General features: G+C 35.6%; 1 protein-coding gene across 2 annotated transcripts in view; it reads right to left on the reverse strand.

Annotated features, from left to right (window-relative positions):
* The window catches only part of LRRC49 (leucine rich repeat containing 49), a 127,891-nt gene that overhangs the window by 79,463 nt on the left and 26,909 nt on the right, over nt 1–21,519 (reverse strand). For both annotated transcript variants that reach the window (XM_032624009.1, XM_032624011.1), the window contains one exon: nt 12,689–12,750. In XM_032624009.1, coding sequence (XP_032479900.1) covers nt 12,689–12,750 — 62 coding nt within the window. The remainder of the gene's footprint in view (nt 1–12,688; nt 12,751–21,519) is intronic.

A 21,519-nucleotide genomic window follows, 5' to 3' on the forward strand; every position in this document is an offset into this window, starting at 1 on the left:
TTCTGCTATTGCATACTCCATTTGTCTGATTCCTGTATCTTTCAATTGATTCAAAACTTAGAGCAGAAGAGAAAGGGTATGATTATCAATCACCCTTCAAACATCAAAAGTCAGCAGGTTTTATAGAAACATACAATTCTTATAAATGTATTCCTAAATAATTTAATACAGATTTTAGATAACATGTATTTTTCTATCACAAATAGGAAAATATTTTTCTTTTGAGAATGACATGATCCTGTAATCTCAGACATGGACTCAGGAATGACTGTATGTAGACATATTTAATGTGTGGGCATAGGAAAAAGTATCCCAATAATTTAATCATACATTCATAGTGCTCCCTTTTCACTTTAACCCATAACAAAATCGGTGCTCCATTGTAGTATCTTTCACTAGCCAGAATTTTCTGGTTTAACTAGTTCTTTCCTCAATCTCTTTAAAAAATATTAGAATATGTTAAATTTTGAAGGAATTTCTATAGGGAGACAAAGTAATAAAGACAGAGCATGGAGATTTCTGGACAAATAACATGATATTGGAGTGGATTTTTACAATAGATTTTTAGCTCATTTCTTAATTGTTTAATTTAAATATCAGGGAGGCTTTTCACAGAAACTGCACATTTACCAATTCAGGATTAGATTAAGTCACTGGTTCTTAGATACAGGAATACAGTATTGTTAATTTAAAGGGAATTCATATCCTTTAAATACCAGACAGGTAGATGGCAAAGATGGTATACAACATGATAATTTGAAAATACAGTAGAAGAAACTTGCAGTTTTGGCTATGATGGTAATGGTATCAGACTCAATTTCCCAATGTAAACAACTATGAAACTGGACAAAATATCAGACGCAAGCGTTGAACAACAGACAGGATAGAGCTGATCACTGGAGAAGAGAAACACATGAAGGCCACTTTAGTCTTGCTTTCTGCCTGGATGCACTTTCCAGATCACAGCACAGAGAAGCGGAGTCAAAAAGGAACAGAGGTCTCACTGGGTGGATGAAACAGAGGTCAGAGTTTGGGTCCGCTAGGGCTGCTGGGATTTGAGGTGGGGGGTAGTGGAGAATAAGGAGTTGTGTAGAGAAGAAACTCCAGAAATCTGCATAGAAGTCTTTCAAGTATTTGGCTGAATGTTAAGATGTACCAACACAGGGTGGCTCCGGGAAACCTACCAAAATACAACTATTAAGGGGCCATGAGATGAAAAGTGTACCTATAGGCCACACAGAGCTGGGAGACATTGGAGGTCCAACCAGACATAGTAAGAGACCACAGTGAAAGCACAGTGAATACAGTTGAAGTCCCAGAAATGCTACGCCTTAGCTGTTGGGCTGCTCTATATTGGGCAATGTTAAGATGTTCATATTTCTGCATGGGCAGGGCTTTCTGAGCAAAGAAAATTGGCACCTGGGTTAAAAGTGATTGCATAGGTAGAGACCTCTGGAATGACATAGAACTTTATCTCCCAGAACTAAGCAGTTACATTCTAAAGGGTATTTGACCAAGAAGCCTTCCCCATCTCTCTCTCTGTGTGTCTCTGTCTCTCTCTCCTTCTCCAGAGGGGAGGAGGTGAAGCTGTGCAAGCATCTCCTATATAAGCTCCAAAACTAATAATTTTGGGTTCCTCTGATGTGCTAGAAACTCCCCACCCTGGACATGTACGTGACATCTGCCCCATCACATAACCCTCTGAGGAAAAATGGAGCATGGGAAACCAGTGCAAAGATATTCTGCAGGTATTAATCAGTCTGCCTTTGATGTAGAAACCTTGTGTTTATTGTCAGGAAAAAATAAATATAGATATAAAGCTTATTTCTCTACTTGTAGAATAAGATTACTTTAGACCTGCCCTAAAAAAGCCTGAAAATAAGCCTCAACAGCATCAACTTGATTCTCCAGTAGTTTAACTACCTTATAGAACAAAACTCAACAATCTTTAAATTAAGACAACAAAACACAGAGTCTCAACAACATAATATCCACAATGCCAAGAATGCAATAAAACATTGCCAGATACATGAGAAAGCAAGAAAACTTAATACATACATCAAAGAGGAAAAACAGGTCACTATAAAAGTCCCAGATATGACAGATGTTGGAATGTTGGAATTAGTAGACAAGGACTTTAAAAGGGCATATTAGACAAGGACTTTAAAAGGGCATATATTTATATTTATATATAAGAGGGCTATCTTATCTTTGCATCAGATAATTCAGAAGCTACCTGAAGCACAGTCTCAGTTCTTCTCCAAGAACAACATTGAATCTACTCAAATATTCAAAAAGTAACCCAATGAAATCTTAAATCACTGAGGAAAGCTTTCAGTCTGGAAGATCTTGTGACAGTTGTTTCTAATAACCCAACTGTACCATAAAATAATTTTAATTTAGCTTCCTTGTTTTATTTACTTCTTAGCATTTTATATCCCAGGGGACAGCCATGCTGAATTAGCTGCAAACTGAATCCTCAGACAACTAAATAAGATAACATGCTGAAAAGGGCTATTAAAAATTATCTATAAATATTGAAAAACATCAGCTTTAAACTTTGGTCTTGTTTATTCATTAATTAAAAGAATAATAATTACATGCCTACTATGTGCCAAATATGACAGATACTATGATTAAGTTATAACTGGATATACATCAAAACAGATATTATATATAGTACTCTAAGAGGTATGGTAGAGATAATAGAAAAAGAAAATAATTCCCCTTGTTTAGTGTTTGAACTGATTTATAAAGGATGAACAAAAGTTCCTCCAGTAGATCAAATTTGAAAGTTTTGTGGTTAGCAGTACATACTTGGGGTTTTGGTGTGATTGATTTTAACCTTGTTTTTTTCCTGAAATTAACTAACCAGTTTATTCAGTCCTTTCAGTATCTGTTCACTTACCTTTGTTTTATTTTTTATTTTTATTTTTTTAAACAACAGAAATTTATTATCTCACAGTTCTAGAGGCTAGAAGTCTGAAATCAAGGTGTTGGCAGGGTTGCTTCTTTCTGAGGGCTGTGAGAGAAGGATCTGTTCTAGGCCTTTCTCTTTGACTTGTAAATAGCCATTTTTATGTTCACATGGCACTCTTCCTGTATACCTGTCTCCAAATTTCCCCTTTTTATAAGGATATCAGTCTTATTAGACTAGGGTCCACCCTAATGTCTTCCTATTAACTTGATTACCTCTGTAAAGACCATATCTTCAAATAAGGTCACATTCTGAGGTATTGGGGGTTAAGAGATCAACACAGGAACTTGGGTTGGGATGGGGGAGTTGGGAGGTGGAATGTACGTAAATTAACCCATAACAGATATGTAAACATTTTTTTTTAGAATTTCTATTTTCATGAGAACAGAATCACTTTGCCATATACCTGAAACTAACATTGTAAATCAACTATACTGCAATGAAAACAAAACATAACATAACAAGACAAAGACAAGAAGGGAATATTACAGTCACTTACCTTTGTTTTAAATGTTTATGTTCACTGTATTTGAGACTTTTATTGCAAAATACTTCAAACCCCTTTTGGAAGTATTTTCTACAAGTACAAGGAAGAGCACTAGTGGAAGTTACCTATATACATTAAGTTTATTTCTAAATGCATTTTGGATTTAATCTACTTATACCTTGAATTTGTAGAACAAAACAAAAAGGAAATCATAAAACACACATTGGTCTCAATTTACCATAACTGTGTTTCTGAACACCTAGAAACAATCTCCCAATATAACATATAATCATGAGTAATTTTAAGATTCAAAATTCCCCCTTAGGGCTTCCCTGGTGGCACAGTTGTTGAGAGTCCGCCTGCCGATGCAGGGGACACGGGTTCATGCCCCAGTCTGGGAAGATCCCACATGCCACGGAGCGGCTAGGCCCATGAGCCATGGCCGGTGAACCTGTGCGTCCGGAGCCTGTGCTCCGCAACGGGAGAGGCCACAACAGTGAGAGGCCCGCGTAACGCACAAAAAAAAAAAAAATTCCCCCTTAGTAATATGTACCAAAAATGTCTGCAACTTCTAGAACCTTCACATTAGTAAAACCCAAAAGGGACTTTGACACATCAGTGCCTTAAAATGTTAATTTACTGCCATGAATAGCTATCAGCCTCTCAACTATGTATGTGTGAACCCAGTAAGAGCCTATGTGTGCAAACAGCCTGCTCACAGGGTCTTAGTTTAATTTTAGTTCAAGAATCCTTCCTTTTAGAAAAACTCACACATACACACACAAATAAATTACCCTTACATAAATGAAAAGGAAACTTTATAATAAGAATATCCAGAAAACTTCCTGTGAAGTTCCTTCATAATGATATAAATAAAATCCATAACAGCACTTATATGAATTATTGTACCTACAGAATTAATGTTTTACATGACTACAGATACTGATAGAAAGAAAGATAATAAAATAGGCTTGTAATAACAATAAAAAGTAACTGCTACCCAATAGGTTTTTCCTGACTTTCTCTCCTTCAAAGATAACACAAAAGGAATAAAACAAATATGATAGAGGATCCCCAGTTTCCCCATAGCCTCGTACCTATTCCCCCCTTTCTTTCCTTATTATTATCTACCACCCATGCCCTGTAACTTTGACTCTTCAATAAACCACAAGGCTTGCAAAAACAGTCCTCAAAAAATACTATTCTAATGATTATTGAGTCCTCAAGCAAGAGGCATGAAAACAAGGATAATCCACAACCTCTAATGGAGGTTAAAGCTGAAAATTGCTTCGTATGGTAAACCACAAGATTACATACTCAACTTGCCAAATGTCCTATAAAAGCTCTGACCCTGCTGCAGTCAGTCACCTGGTTTTCAGGTGCTCCCTGACAACACCTCTGACTGAAGCCTTTAACCTTTGGTCTTGTCACTTCAGTAATTTTCTCTTGACAGTAAATTCTCTATTCAACTGAGTAAACTAGAAGATATAAAGCAAATGTATTCTACACACTTTAAAATCCAGCTTAACGCAAAACACTTTTAGATTTTGTAACTGTACAAAATACTATAAACATGTACAAGGCATAGAACGTTGTTGATTTCTAATGCTCATTCATCTACAGAACTTAATAGGATAATCTTACAATTTCAAATCTTACAATTTTACTGTGTGAATAGCAGTAATGCTAGTTCCCTTAAATCAGAAAAAAACCTCCAATGTCTTCAATAATAAATACTGCCGCTTGGCAAGAGTACACAGTATCACTGTGTTCATATTCCATCTGCATAGTTAGTAGTCTAACAGGAGATCAGCAAACACCTAAAACTCACAGAAATAAATAGTCATTTTGATTACAAAACTAAAACAAGGGCAGAGGAAATTAACTAATTAAATTAGTGTAGAAAAATTCAAAGCATTTGTATTAGAATGCAATGCATTACAGACTGCATAGTCATCTAACAAACTGAATGTCCTAAAAACAATGAAGAAAATGAAGTTGGTCCATTTTAAACATTTTTATATTTTAGAATAATTTCTACTTTTGATCTCTAAAAGAAAAAGTTGCCTGTAATAACGTAATATTGGCATCAGGTATATAATAGAATTACATAAAAATTATTTTAGTAAAATTTCTATGTTTTAAATAATTAAATTTAGATCAAATAATTACATCAACTATGAGAATGATAAAACAAATTTATCATACCTCAAAGTCTACTGCTCTGAAGTAGTAGAAAAAAATCTGTCATTAGTTGTGGAGACATATCTTCTCACCTATTTTCCTTCTGAAAGAATTAAAAAGCTGCAGCTAGGCTTGACCGTCAGCCACTAAGGGACTATGCCTTAGCACAGTCTGGGGGTTTTGCTCATGGTAAAGGAGTAAAACAGCAATGGATTAAAAAAAAACAACTATTTTTAGAATCTGCTCTTGTAGGTTCTCTTTAGATGAAGGTCATCATATTTAGAAAAATGCAATTAAATGTTTGTCTGAAGGTGAATCACATGTCAGCCATTAGGCAAACACCTCAAGAGAAGCTAAGTAGTTAACTGGTTACTGATAATGAAATTTCCTCAATAAGTATGTAATCATTTCTCAAATTTAAAGCTCTTAGTAGGCGGTCAGAAAAGATCTGTAAATAGGGGATTTCCTGTGTTTTATTCAGTTAGCAAGAAGATTCCTATACTGTTGGTTACCTGTTAATTTTAGTCACAAAGGAAAAAAAATGAAGGTATTCTAACAGTTTGCTGGATACTAGAACTAAGGAAAATTAATTTCCTTCAGGCCAAAATGACATACCAACACTGTCCTACATCTCAACTATAGGACTACTTTATGTAACAACCTGAGTTCATAACAAATATCAATACATTCTGAAGGTCAGTGAAATAATTCACTCCTCAAAATATCAACTAGTACTAAAAGAGATAACTGCAAGGCAGTTAGACTTTCTCTGACTCGCCTAACATAGGTTCTTTTCTGAATATATAATTCATACAGAATGACTTACCAAGTTGAAGTACAGTTTGAGAAAAATGCAAAGAAAATGACTTCCTGATAAAGGTAAAACCATGAACCATTTTCAGTAAAATTTTGAAAACAGCCTGGAAGATAATCTTGCCCTGTAATAAAGGAAGAGTCACACCCCAAAGCTTGTAGTTCACTGACCTTTAATTATACTATAATTACTAAAAGAGGTCATTAGACAACGTGTAAAAGCATTCCTTCCTCAAAAAAGAAAATGGAAACCTAGTTTAAAATTCTCCATGACATCATAAAGAGAAAGCAGAGTCCAAATACCATTGTCTTACTAGGGGAAGAAGGACGTATGAGAGGTCTACACTGGCAGGAAGGAGTACTGTTTAAAATTTCCAGTGCATAGTGGTAAGAAGAAGCAATGATGTTTAGTGAACATCCATCATCTCATATTGATACAAAAATAGAGAAATAGAAATATATATACATTTTCCTTGTGATGAGAACCCTTAGGATTTACTCTCTTGACAACTTTCATATATAACATACAGCAGTGTTAGACTGGTGTACGTTACATCCCTAGTACATATTTATCTCATAACTGGAAGTTCGTACCTTTGACTGCCTTCCTCCAGTTCCTCCTCCTTCCACCCCCTGCCTCTGCTAAGCGCCCATCTGGTCTCTCTTCCTATGGGTTTGTGTGTCTATTTGTCTCTGAAGTATAAATGACCATATAAATGCTCTGCTGCTGCCGACACTGCAGCCCCATATTGCCCGCACCCTGGGACAAACCATATCAACGACCCTACCCTGAATACACCACTGTCTAACAGAATGGTTTAGTTTCTATAGATCTGTCTCATATCTAGAAGTTCTTGGCAAGATCCTTACTGGCAAATCAGTATATTGACCTGGAAGCCAGAAACAACTACCAAAATAATTTTGACTGCTTAAGCCTTTAAACCTCACACGCCCAGACATTAAGCAGTCCAAAAGACTTAGTAATGATAAGAAAGAGGGGCCCTCCAAAACAAGACCACAAAGAAAAATCTTTATATTTGAGGGACTAAATTCCTGTTACAAATTTTCAACTAAGAGCACATACGTGGCTAGATGCTAGAGAGACTATAGTGAGCAAAGCAGACATTCCTCTGCCTTCAGTCAAGTTTACAATCTAGCAGGGAGAATAATTTAAAATGAAGGTACAATTAATTATGAACACTGCAATAGTAGTAGAAATATAGGAAGCTATGAAAGCATGTAGCAAGACCCCACAGTATTTTTTAAACTTTTTAAACCCAATCTATAGTGAAAAATATATCTACAATGTAACCCAGTTCCCGAATATCTACAGTAAAATAATACACACACACACACACACACACACACACACACACACACACACACATGCATGGATACACCCACGTATATTAAAACTGTAACTTTTTCATGAGACAGTGTTCACCCTTACAATGCTTAACAAACTGATATTCTCTATTCTGTTTTTATTTTTCTGGTCTTGAACGAAAATTGACTAATCAACTTTAGGATCCTTGTATGGGTTCTGACTCAAAGTCTGAAAAACACAGACCAACGGTATTTTTAAGTCAGCCGCACGACTTGCTAAAGATACAAATTCCTGAGCCCCATCTAAAACTACTGAATTAGAATCCATGGAAGATGGGTTCCCGAGCATGGCATTTTAGCAGGCTCTCCAGATGATCCTTAGGCATATTAAAGTTTGAGAACCCTTGGTGTCATTTAACCTGAGATCTAAAGCATCCACAGGTGTTATTCAGACAGACAGAGGATAGAAAAAATGTTATTGTCAGAAGCCACAGTAGATGCAAAGACTGTGTGGGCAAGGGGGAGCATGACGTTTAAGGAAGTTTGGTGGAACAGGGCAAGTTCATAGGGCACTATGGGAAGACAGTGAGGATGAAGAGGTAGTCATGGTTCATTCTGCCAGCTCCCTCTTCTAGTTAGTTCCATGCCACCTCAAGGATCATACATGAGTATTCATCCTTAAAAAGGAAGGAAATTTTTACACATGCTATAACATGGATGAACTTTGAGGACATCGTGCTAAGTGGCATGAGCCAGTCACAAAAAGACAAATACTGCATGATTCCACTTATGTGAGGTACCTAGAGTAGTCAAATTCATAGAGACGGAAAGTAGAATGGCGGTTGCCAGGGGCTTGGGGAGGGAGGGATGGAGAATTATTGTTTAATGGGTATTACATTTCAGTTTTGCAAGATGAAAAGACTTCTGCGCAACAGAAGATTGGCTGCACAACGATGTAAATGTATTTAACACCATTGCACTGTATACTTTAAAATGGTTAAGATGGTACTTTTATGAGTATTTTACCACAATTCAAAAAAAAGAGTATATGAGACTAAGAGTCCTGATCTGATACTTGACCTTGGCTAGTATTTGACTCCTTTCCCAATGATACTAACATCCCCTCAGTTCTGGAAGCAATAGTAACCATTCCCTTTTAGGCAAGGAAGGCACTAGAATTATAAATGCATCTTCCTTTGTTTAAAAAAAAAAAAAAGCTCATAAAAACTTTCTGCATTGGAGAATGAAAGAAAAGAGAGACAGGAAAGAAGAATCAATTACAACTTAACCTAGTAATGAAGAGCAGAACTCTGCATTGCCTCTGTGGAAAAGAGATGAAACCCCCTGGGTTTTGGCTACAGATCATAAACTACCTCTGAGGGTAGTACATATTTACCCCTGAAAAATATTTTTGTCTAAAAGCTTTTCCTTGTGAAAGGAAATTTTACATAAAATAGTAATCTTTAAGTTAACAAATATTCTTATTTTGGGGTGCCATAACTCAGTGGTTCCCAAATCTAGCATCAAACTGCACATCAGAATTCTCTGAGAAGCCTTGAAAACATACAGCTCTCTGGCCCCACTCCAAATCTACTGGAGCAGGTTACCCAGCAGTGAACCAAGGACTATGTGTTTTTAAAGCTTCCAAGGACATTTTTATGTGTAGCCTATTTGGGGAAATCACCAAAGTAAGGACAGTTATGAGAATGGCTGCCTGAGCACATGCTCTTACCTTTCTCCACCCTCTCAAAATCTCTTTGAAATGACTGAACATAAAAGTATGAAAATATCCTTAGCAATACTAGAAAACCAGGAAGAGTTCCATCAGGAGACCAGAACACTAAGGAATTTCTGGAAGATATAAAGCAGATGGAATCAGTAAAACCTGAAACGAACAGGATCATTGTTAAGTAAATGTTGCCCGCAGAACCTCAGAATATCCCCTAGGATCAGAGGCAGAAAACGTTGCCAGCAGATGTGGATCAGTTGTCCAGTAATTATCGGAGGGTTTGGTAACAATTTGCCAGGCTCTCACCCTCAAAGCAGCTGACTCCTGAATTGTCCCCAGGTTGAAAATGGTGAGGGAAGAAGGGCAGTGGTTTGGGTAAGTGCATCTGGGCCAAGACATAAAAGGAGCACCCATTCCCAGAAGGCAAGTTTCTTGTGGACATTATAAAGCAAAGTCCAACCGGGTGGAAATCCTTCCTCCTCCCTCCTATATCCTCTGCAGACAGAGACCTTATAACTTGCATTCACAGTGATATTTTTAACCTATGTTGAGGAAACAATTCATCCAGATTCTCATTTATAAATAAGAACTGCCATCCAAATAAGCATAGAACAAATGAACAAAAGAAAGACAGCATTTTTGTCTTGTTTAGTTTAAAGAACAAATACAGGTAACGGGAAAAAAATAAATTTTAGAAATTAAAAAAGAACTTTATCTCATTCATAAAACAAGAATAAGCCATTAGAGAAAAAAATGCAGACTACTTGGAAATTAAGATCATGAGAGCCAAGAAAAACAAAACAAATCAAGCAGACAACAGCACCTCAGAAGAGCTGAATAATGAAATGAACACATCTGAAGAATGAAGTAGATATAACCAATCCTCTTGATTAGCCACAGAATATTTCTCTCAGGGTTATCATTATAAAATGTACTTTGGCAGGTCCCTCCAGCATTCCATGAGCTGGAGGAAGACCTGAGGCTAGTACAGGGGTAGGGGAGCAGAAGGGCAAGCATCTCACTGCAGGTGCCCAGAGGCTGGACCTAGTGAGTCCACTCTGAGCCTTCTGCATCTACTTTGCCCAGGTTGTGCCCTTACCTGGAATGTCCAAGTACCCTTCACTTTACTAAAGGTAAAGTGAGCTTTAGAGCTCAGCCCAGGGACCATCTCCTTCTAGGAAGGCTTCCTTTACTTCCCTTCCCCACAGTGATTTACATTTTCTAGTATCTCTGCGTATTACCACGACTAAGTTTAACTCACTGTATTAAAATTACCTATCCATGTCTCTGTCTTCCTCGCGCTCTGAGGGATATTTTGACCAGAGGCACTGGTTCTATTCAGATACACAGACGTGGATATGTGTCATTCATTCTCTAAATATATCTTGCATGCCTACTAGCAGAACTAAATGCACTGTTCTAATATCTGCAGGAAAACATACAAAAATGGTTCTTTCCACCAAGGCCATGGTCAACCTACCATTAAATATAGGTACCTATTTATCCCAAGTTGAAGCTCTCTGAATGCAGTAGGGCGCCATCACATTTCAGAACTTTCTGAATTTCCACCAGGTAACATTTTATGCAAATAGACCTCTAAGAATCCAACAACTTGGTCAAAACCAAAAAGCCCTACTATGTAACAGTCAATACATTTTTGTCTCCGCAAAATGGATATACTGTTGGATATTTTCATTTGCTGGATGATATTTGAGAGTTATCCGGAGAAAGTCCTAAAAGGTACTTTTACCTTTATATACTGCTATTTCTACTCTTCTTGTATGTTATTCCTGGGTCACTGAACTGTAAAATTAGGCAACTGTATCAAGCCAGGACTATAGCAGGACACTCGGGACATGAGGATACCATAATTATCACTACAGATCATCTACTTTCCCAGCTACCTGAGATATTTATGCCTTAAGTAAAGCTCATGGAAATGTTTTCAAGGCTTGCACTCTCCTCCCAGATCCAATATATTCTCTATACCATCTCCTGGGCCATAGGCATCAACAGGAACAGAGCAGAAAATGTACTTGACCTCAGAAGCAGATCACCTGGAAGCACTAGGGGAGGGTAGAAGGCTAAGCCTATGTAGAAACACAAAGAAAGCAATCAGTAAGAAAATGAAAGCCCTGGAACAGCCTTCAACCTAAACTGAAGAGAATATTAAAAGTTTTTCAGAAAACTTTAGAAGCGTAATAAGAGAATAATTATGGGTATTTCCTTTGAAACAACGCCTATATGCAAAATTCACCATCCAGACTTAATTGCTACCTTTCAGAGATATAGTACAGGGATGTGGGGTTAACACAGGAAACAGATGCAAACAGAAAATGTGCAAAAGCTCAACTGGTTTTTCATAATCAGAAACATAGACCTAGAGCTCAGGAAAAGATGTGCTCTCAACACTTTTATACTTAGTTCTGACCCTCCTATAAAAGTAGGTTCAGAGAACAGTCTTGACGTGAAACTAAAGAACTGAGGGGCAAAGGGGAAGGAGGAGAAGGAGAGAATTAGGAAAGGGTAGCTACTCCTTCTGCATTGAAAAGTCTGACTGCCCGTCTCAGCTCCAGTTCTGAAATCTTCCATATTGACACTGAATGATGTGTCATCACAATAGAAAGGATGAGATGCTTCAAATCTTTAGAAAACAAAACTTATACATTTATATATTCTAATATACAGTCTTCTAGCTGCATTAGTTCTCTAAGTAGGGATACCAAGTTAGAAGTTATGGCCTAATATGCAAGTGGCTTAGTGACAAACATAGCTTGCTATGTCAAAATTGCTTAGTAGCTACACAGATTGTAGATGATAATTTATGAAAGAAATTCTAATGCAACTGACTAGTGCAGTTAAGCGTCAAACAAAGGACAGCAAAATATATGTTGAAATTTCCACGTACATGTTTTACAAAGGAACAACTCTAAAGTATAATTATAAAAAACACATATTATACTAATTTCATCATTTTAGCATCAGAGTCACTAATATACACAAGAGCTTTGTTTTTCCACAAAGAACTTTGTCACAGACAGCCTTAACATTTTCCAACTTAAAATCTTACATGCCAATAAATTACTCCAAGGTATTTACAATCTTAATTTAAAGCACTAGAACCCACACAATCAAGTTATTAATAAATGACAAGTTGGGAGTTTCCACTTACGTAGATATATTGTTGAAGCTGAGAAACAGACGTTGGAGGCAGGGCAAATTATCCACATCTCTCTAGAAGGAAACAGAAAGTAAAAATTTACCAGCTGAAAGAAGAAAAATATTAAAAAATGTCTTCTTGCTCAGCTGTTGAAATATATAGTCATTTCTATTTACTGCAACCTTGCTAGACCACTGATTTCTACTGGAGATGGAGCTCCATTCTTCTACACTGCAGATTAAATGGGAGGGTTTCAGTACATCCGCAGAACAAGCTGCACCACTCACAAGGTAAAAAGCACTGAAGAGAACAGAGGGCGATGCTGCTGCTGCTAGCCTCTTCAAGCATGCTTTTGGGAAAGGAGCCAAAATGCTACTTCAGCATTTCAACTGTAGCACAAATGCAGTATGACCAAACATTTGTTAAACCTCACTTCTAAAAAGAAGCTACTCAAATGCTTTAAATTTTAAGTTTATGCAACCAGCTTTCCAAACAGTACTGAGAATTTCAAAGCTATTTACCTCTCTATTCTCAAACCCACAGAAATATACCACTCAGTTACAAATGAACCAGTACACTGACAATTCCCCTGTAACACTAAAAGTAGATCATAATAAGTGACAACGGAGGGCATCGTTAAGGACAAATTCCAATCTAAGCAAGAATCAGAGACTCTTACAATTGGAAATCTATGCTGTTGTTTAGGTGCAGCACCCCTGAGCAAAACACTGCTGTTTAAACGTAGTTACCTTTAGCAAATATTGAAATATTGGGGCCCAAATGATTTTTTACTAATTTTAGTAAGCGAAAAGACACAAACCTTCTGAAAAGTATGACATATTCTGGAATACCAGAATCTTGAGAGGAAGCTTAGTAATTACCTATATTATTCACATAAGAAAAAGTAAACAGTTGAGGTTGTCACAGGGGCAGCGTGGGAGAGGGGTGGAAAGGTGACCCAAGACACATACTGTCATATATACAGAAGCCAAGAAAGGACAAGATTCCAGTCATCCTGACTTCCAATGCTCTGCTCTTAAAAATACTACACATAGTGCTACTTTCATATTAAATGTTTTTCATTTTTAAGGGCAATATTGCTTAAAATAATTCCTTGTTATATGAGATTGAATGATGCTAATAAAAGTATGTACATTTTAAATATTATTGTGACCAATATTTAAACCCAATCAAAACTTGTTTTACTGTTTGCATAAGTCATCATCTTTTTTCCTCCCTCCTTTTCTTCCTCCCTTTTAAAACTACCATTATTTCCAAGACCCAATAAAAATTCAGGCAATTCATTAAAATTACAGACAAGATCAGCTTTTCCAAAAACAGTTCATTTATTTATTTTTAAAAGCTTGTTATACCAAGAAAACATAAAAGTGATAGAATTGTGGCAGAGCCACGTCTCACTGATTTTTGAGAGGACGTAGGAGAAATGAATCTGGCTTAAGACTTTCTCCCACATAGCTTCCCTTGTGTACCATTCTTCAACCTTCTCTCAACCCCTTAGACCCTAATCCATGTAAAAGGAATACAACTATCAGTGATCAAAACACTGGCTATGTATACCATTCACTTGGCATTACCATTCTCAGGCCCACCCCTGAAAAGCCTGTTCCACAGATGTGAGTTAGTGATTTTGAGAGTTTTTCAACCATGGTCAAAGAATAAGTCTTCAGAAAACAGTAAGACAATCAAATTTGCCTCACTGGGTGATAGGCTCTATATATTGGCAAACTTCTTGAATCATCTCCACCAGCTACCTCTCTCTGATATTCCCAGAATAAGAGTAGAGTGGGCAAGGGAAGGAGAGCTGGATTATCTCTTTTTGTTCCAGGGCCCTAATTTCCAAAGGAAAGGGTAGCTTGCTTCCTATCTGGTCTCTAGAAGTTTAGAGTCACAGCCAGATTGAAAGCCTTCTCTGTTTGAGGAATCCCTCTTCTCCTAAATTCTTCCTGGAACCTACGTGAGATATTTCTGGGCATAAACATTGTTTGCTGACATCTAACTGGTTGAAACTGAGAAGCAGTAGTCGGAATCTCCTTTGAATCAAGGCACCTTAAAAAAAAATACACTTGTCTCTTTGAGCCCCAGCCTACCACCTTCAAAGACTACAGACACACAGATGCCTTTCAAGACATAATATTTTTGCTATTAAAATATAAACTCAAATTACATCAGGTATAAATTGTGAGAAAAGGGTTTTTAAGTTTATTTGATTATAGTGTTTTGTACTTATCTTCATTTAAGAAACAAAATTTTACCAGAAGTTTTTATCAAATTTTCAAAATTATTAACTCTCATTACCTGATACAGCTATAAAAAATATTCACAAGTTGAAAAACTAAAAATCAGAATTCAACTACACATACCCCAAAACCAGTTTAGTAGATAGCCTTTCCAGAACTTTAAAAAGCAAAATAATTACCCACAGTAATTTCTGTTGTTCCAAATTTCATTCCTATAAGAAAACTGTAACTGTAATTTTTCTAGCAATTCTAAGATATACTTTGTAAGGAATTTCTAGCATTACAATAGACAAAAAGAAAACATCCTATTTATTGTATCAATTATCTATGCATGAGTTATTTACAGAAAAAAAAAAAGATTGCTGAAAGCCACTAGAAGATGGTTGCTCTAATATGAGAGTAAACCAAAGATGTAGAAACATAAGATCCAGGAATTTGATTCACTATTGGAGGGAGGCAAGAGAAATCCAAGGATGTCATCTCCATAGAAGGCCTAAGGGCAACCAGTCTACATTAGAGACAGAGGACAGAGGGCTCCAGAAGGGGTATCTTTGAAGAGAGAAAATGAAACATAGATTACTTGAGATCTTTGCCAATACAGAAAAGAATTTTAGAGTTATCTTGGGGAGTTTGGACATTAATTAATGGTACTTCAATAGAACCTTCAATTAATGGGAGAAGTGAGACAGTTATTAATGCCAGAGAAAACAAAAATTTAACAAATGGTCCAGTATTCACTTTGAAAAGCTCATCTTGCTGTGCCAGACAATCCAAATCTATCGTATCATAGATTCATCGATCTGAAGCCACTGCACTGAAAGACCCACCTTAAACCAGACCCCCAAGAAATCTCAAAAATAAATATCCTGCCTTAGCCCTTAAAGACATGACTAAGACTATGTCAGGGAAATGTGCTCTTCTTGCCAATAAGTAATAATCTCAGTTTTTCTTTATCAGCAGGTTATTCTGGTGCCACTTTGGGGAAGCCAGCACTCAACAATCTGCTTATCAAAAATATATATAATTATTTTGGAATAATGGGGAAAGGAGAAATAAGGGATTAAAGATAATTTAAGAAAGCTAAATCCTCATAACTGAGAAAAAGTCAGCACACTTATTTCACTGTCAAGTGTCAAACACTACCAGAAATTCTTTTCTGGAGGTAACTATTTCACAGGCAGTGAAACTATTGCAAAGAGGCAATAACATACCTAAGATAAGAAAAAGAAGATGAAATAAAATATTTACATATAGGGGAATATTTATAGCTCCTCTGTTAACCTTCTCTTAGTGTCAAATTTCTTATATTTAACAAAACACGATTCCAGAATCACATTCAAAATATGTTTTAAAGTAAGACTCAAAACCATTTTATATATTTAAAAAATATAATCCTTTAAAAATACCTTAAAAATTACTTACTACAAGACTATGAGAGGATTATAATTCTTTATTTTTCAAAAGAAGAATGACCTGCTGTTTTAGAAACATGCTTGTCCTACTCAACTCAGAGAGTTTTCCATATTCCTAAACTTCTCAAAAGAACTAAATGACTCAGCAATCTGACTATGTGTAGAACATCTATTACTGGAGCTATTTTTAGAGCAGCCTCCTGCAGAGGAATAAGGAAGAAGAAGGGTGAAGAGATAGAGGCTTTGGCACGCATCAAGGAGCACAAAGATGACTATAATAAAATCACGGCTACTCTCATTTTGTTATCTATTCTGTTATACAAAAAAGTCAGAGTTAAAATATGTATGGGTAATTATTTTAATTTTGAGAAGTAAAAACAGATTTATTAACAAAGCACTGAATAAGTTTGAAAAAAAACAAAGAAAAAAGTATTCTTTTCTATAAAAAGCTTTATAAAATTAATTCCAAAATAACTACTTGCTATAGCCATCACTTTGTAACACAGACACATATTATATGAGGAATAATATGTGTAAACCGTCATATCAACAACTCATCATACTTTTATTTGCCATGAAAAAAGTCCGTTATCTGCCTCTGTTATCCAAAGGCATTAATATGTGTACCTACTTTTTATATTTATTTACTACTCATTACATGACAATAGATATCAGTCAATCTAGCTGCAAGCTACTCTTTCAGGCTGATTTTCTTCTATACACTGTTGTAATTCCCCCCAAATAAAAAGGAACTAAAAACCAGATTAATAAACACGCACTGATGCTCTAAGAGATTTCCAGTCTTTATAATCTAAGAGAGCTAGATATAACAGCTATGAGGAAAAATAGAAAACGTCTCAATTTCACAATCATAGGCCTTTCCACATCTGAATTTGTAGTTCAAATTTACATCACATGCATGATCTAACAAGACTCCTCACAAAAAGGGTCCCCAGCATTCTTGCCCCCACCACCCCTGGCAAAACTCACTGGAAAGACACAAACTCGATTCAGATTTTACGGCATTTGGACGATCTCAAATGATCAAGTTATGGGAAAAAATTACTGTAAGCATAAATTTTAGGCAACAATGCAGAATTACCAAAAACTTAAGAAAATATAATAACTTGATAAAGACGATGGAATATCTATGTTTAAAATTATTAGAGAAATAAAATGAATCAAAACATGAGGAAAAAAAGATGCTATAAATAAAGGTATCTGGGCGTTTTGTTTTTTTTTAATCCATGCAGAACTTCTAGAAACAAAAAATTATGGTCATTATTAAAAACTCATGGATGGACTGAAGATCAGATTAGACAAAACTGAGGAGAAAGTTAGTGAACTGAAAGATAGCATTAAAGAAGTAAAAATCATGCAGAAATGTAGCAGAGAAAAATAAGAATGATGGAAATTTTAAGAAACAAAACTAGAACAAGAAGGTCCATACCATGTCTAGCAGGTGTGTAAGAAGTAGAAAAAGAGAAAGTGGGAGAAGGCAGTATTTGAAAATATAAAGGCTCAGAATGTTCCCATAATTAGTGAAAGAAATGAATCTGCAGATTCATAAAACACAAATATTAGGTATGCTAATAAAATTACCATATTTAATCAAATCTAAGATACCATCTCACAATTATTTTATGTAACACCTGGTGAAAATAAACTTATGATTAACCAATAATAAAATATCACTTTGAATTTTTATTTCATTATTACTGAAAGAGCTCTTTTAGATTGACTTAACCATACTTTTAACCAAATATCATTCTTATTCACACATAAAATCTAAGCAAATTAAATTCATTAATAATCTCCCCAAATATCTCCATGTATTATAAAGCTAGAGTTATTAGACAGTATAGTCTTGGCATAATGGTAGACAAATAGATGTAACAGAATAGAAGGTTCAGAAAAAGACTCATTTGCTTATAACTCAATTTTGAAAAAGAAACCAATTTAATTCAAGGGGGAAAGCAAGGTCTTTTGAATAAAAGGCAATGGAGCAAATAGACATCCCTATTTGGGAAAAATGAATCATGACCTCTACATCTCACACCATACACAAAATTTAATTAAAGGTGGATGACAGACATAAAATGAAGGTAAAACTATAAGCCTTCTGGAAAAAACAGAGGAGAACATATTTATGATATTGGGATAAGCAAAGACTTTCTAGACAAGACAAAAAAGGCACTAATGATAAAAGAAAACAAATTGATAAATTGTATGTCACTAAAATTTAAAGCTTTTACATATCAAAAACATTGTTAAGGAAGCCATGCAGAAAATACATTCAATACATATATGAAACAAAGGACTGAATCTAGAATAAAGATCTACCACACTCAAGGATAAAAAGATAACCCATTTTTTTTAAATGGGCAAAAGACTTGAACTGATACTTCACAAAGGGATATGCCAGGATGGCCAATAAGTAATTGGAGAGATGCTCAATATCATTAGTCACTAAGTAACTGCAAATTAAAACTACAATGAAAATCATAGTATCACTAAACTTATAAAGACTGTCAATGTCAAATGTTGGCAAGGATGTGGAGCAATTAGAATTCTCACTTATTGCTGGTGGGAGTGTAAAATGGTATAATCACTTTATAAAACTGTTTAGCAGTTTCTAATAAATTTAGACACCCAGCTACCTCATGGCTCAGTAATGATACACCTACATATTTATGTAAGAGAAATAAGAGTATATGTCCACCAAAGTAAATATATAAATAAAAGACCACAAGAATATTCATAGCCGCTTTATTTGTTAGAGCCAAAAATTGGAAATACCGGGGCTTCCCTGGTGGCGCAGTGGTTGAGAGTCCGCCTGCCGATGCAGGGGACAAGGGTTCGTGCCCCGGTCCGGGAAGATCCCACATGCTGCGGAGCGGCTGGGCCCATGAGCCATGGCCGCTGATCCTGCGCGTCCGGAGCCTGTGCTCCGCAACGGGAGAGGCCACAACAGTGAGAGGCCCGCGTACCGCAAAAAAAACACAAAAACAACCCAAAATGCTAGAATGACTTATCATTACAAAAATCTTGCAATATAATTTTCAAAATTAAGATTAAAGAAGAATCCATATGATCAGTCTAAGGATTGTAGAAAATTATTGAATAAAATCCAACAACCATTCATAATATAAACTCTAAGCAAACTAAAAATAGAGGATAATTTCTTCAGACTGATAAATGGCATTTAGCAAACATAGACAGTGATGTATTTCCTTTAAAATCATGAATAAGGCAAGGATGACCACCTTTGTTTCTTTATTCAACTTTGTACTAGAGGTTAAATCAAACTTCAGTCTAGCTCAGTCAAATAAGTAGAAACAAAATATATAATGATTAAAGAAAAACTATCATTGTTCGAAAAGAATTATAATTGTCTAACCAGAAAATCTAAGGTAATCTACAGACACATTATTAGAATTGTTAAGTGTCTGAGCAAGGTTTCTGGATTTAAGGTCAATGAACCAAAATCAACTGTGGTTCCATATACTAATAACAGTAAAAAATCTATTTCTGACCAAAAAATTTACAATGACAACAAAAAAGTACAAGATATATGGAAGATATCTAACAAAAAACAAGTGATCTATGGAGAAAAGCATAAAAATCATCAAATGAGACATATGAATCGAGAAATGTGCTCTAGTCATACATACTATGCCATTCATATTAATATACCATGTTCACATTATGATATTGAGCCTGCAATGTCATAAAAACGTCAGCTGTCTTCAATTTAAAAGATAGTCCAATCAAACAGACCAGTAGGGTTATTGGTGAAACTTAACATGCTATTTTTAGAGTGTAATACAGAAAAAGAAAAGACCAAGATAATTTTTTTTAAAAGGAAGGAAGGCTGGGAAAGGAAGGAAAGGGAAAGGAAGATTGGGGACCTCATTCTACTAGCTCTTAGAACATAACAGAAAGTTATAGTTATCACAACAGTGTTATATTGGAACATGGATAGAGACCAAATAAACAGACCAGAGAGGCCAGGCACAGACCCATGCATGTGTGGATATTTAATTTGCTAAATTAAGATACTGCCAAGGTGAGCGGGAAGAACAAAAGGAATTCACTTTTCAGTAAAACGTGCTGGGACAATTGGTAATCCATGAGAAAAAAAGAAAAAGAAATTGGATTTCAACTGCATATCACAAGCAAAAGTCAATTCCAGATAGATGAAACACCTCTATGTGAAGAATAACTTTAAAACTCTTGTTAGACAACACAGAAAAATACCTTTATGTCCTCAGCCCATAAGAAAGGATTTTTCAAACAAAAAGAAGAAACAATAAAGGAAACTATTGATGATTTTTATTTCTGTTTCTCAAAAGACAGCAGAAACAAAAGAAATACTACAGATCAGTATGAAAAAGAAAAAAAATGTTATTACAGTGGGCAAAGGATAAGGCTATTTGCAGAAGAGGCAATCTCAATATCAAAAATGAAAAAAAGATGAAAGGCATTCAATCTCGCTGGAAATTAAAATTAAAATCTCAATATAATATATACAATTTTATAGTTACAAGACTGGCAGAAATGAAAAGGTCTGACAACATCAAGTGTCACTAAGGTTGTGAGGTTAAAGGAACCCTCGGGTAATGCTGATGGGAATGTAATTTGGTACAACCACTTTGAGAAAAACGTGGTGCTAGCTGATAAAATGAAATGATGTGCATAATCCTGGCACCTAGCAATGCTTCTCCCAAGTATCCACCACTGAGCATTATTTTTCAAACGCAGGTTGCAACCAATTTTTCATTCGTCAAGAAATCAATTCAGTAGATTGAGACTAACTTTTTTTGAGACCATTTTTTAATGAGATAGAATAGACTAGGATATACCAGAATGGATTGCAGTAAGGGTAGGTATAGTCATGAAATGCTTGTTTCCATTATTTATAATGTGTTCATATAAATATGTATTTAATTACTGGGTTTCAATGTACATTTTATTTATTACTATAGATTATGGCTAAAAAATGTCTGAAAGCCACTGTCCTGGAGAAATTGTTATAATTATGCACAAAAAGACATGTACAAAAATGTTATTTCTTCTTAACGACAAAAAATTAGAAATAATATTAATGTCCATAAAGAGAAGAATAAATATTTAGTTACAATCACACAGTGGGATACTATATAACAATGGA

Source organism: Phocoena sinus, chromosome 2, assembly GCF_008692025.1.
Source record: "Phocoena sinus isolate mPhoSin1 chromosome 2, mPhoSin1.pri, whole genome shotgun sequence".
Taxonomy (NCBI): Eukaryota; Metazoa; Chordata; class Mammalia; order Artiodactyla; family Phocoenidae; genus Phocoena; species Phocoena sinus.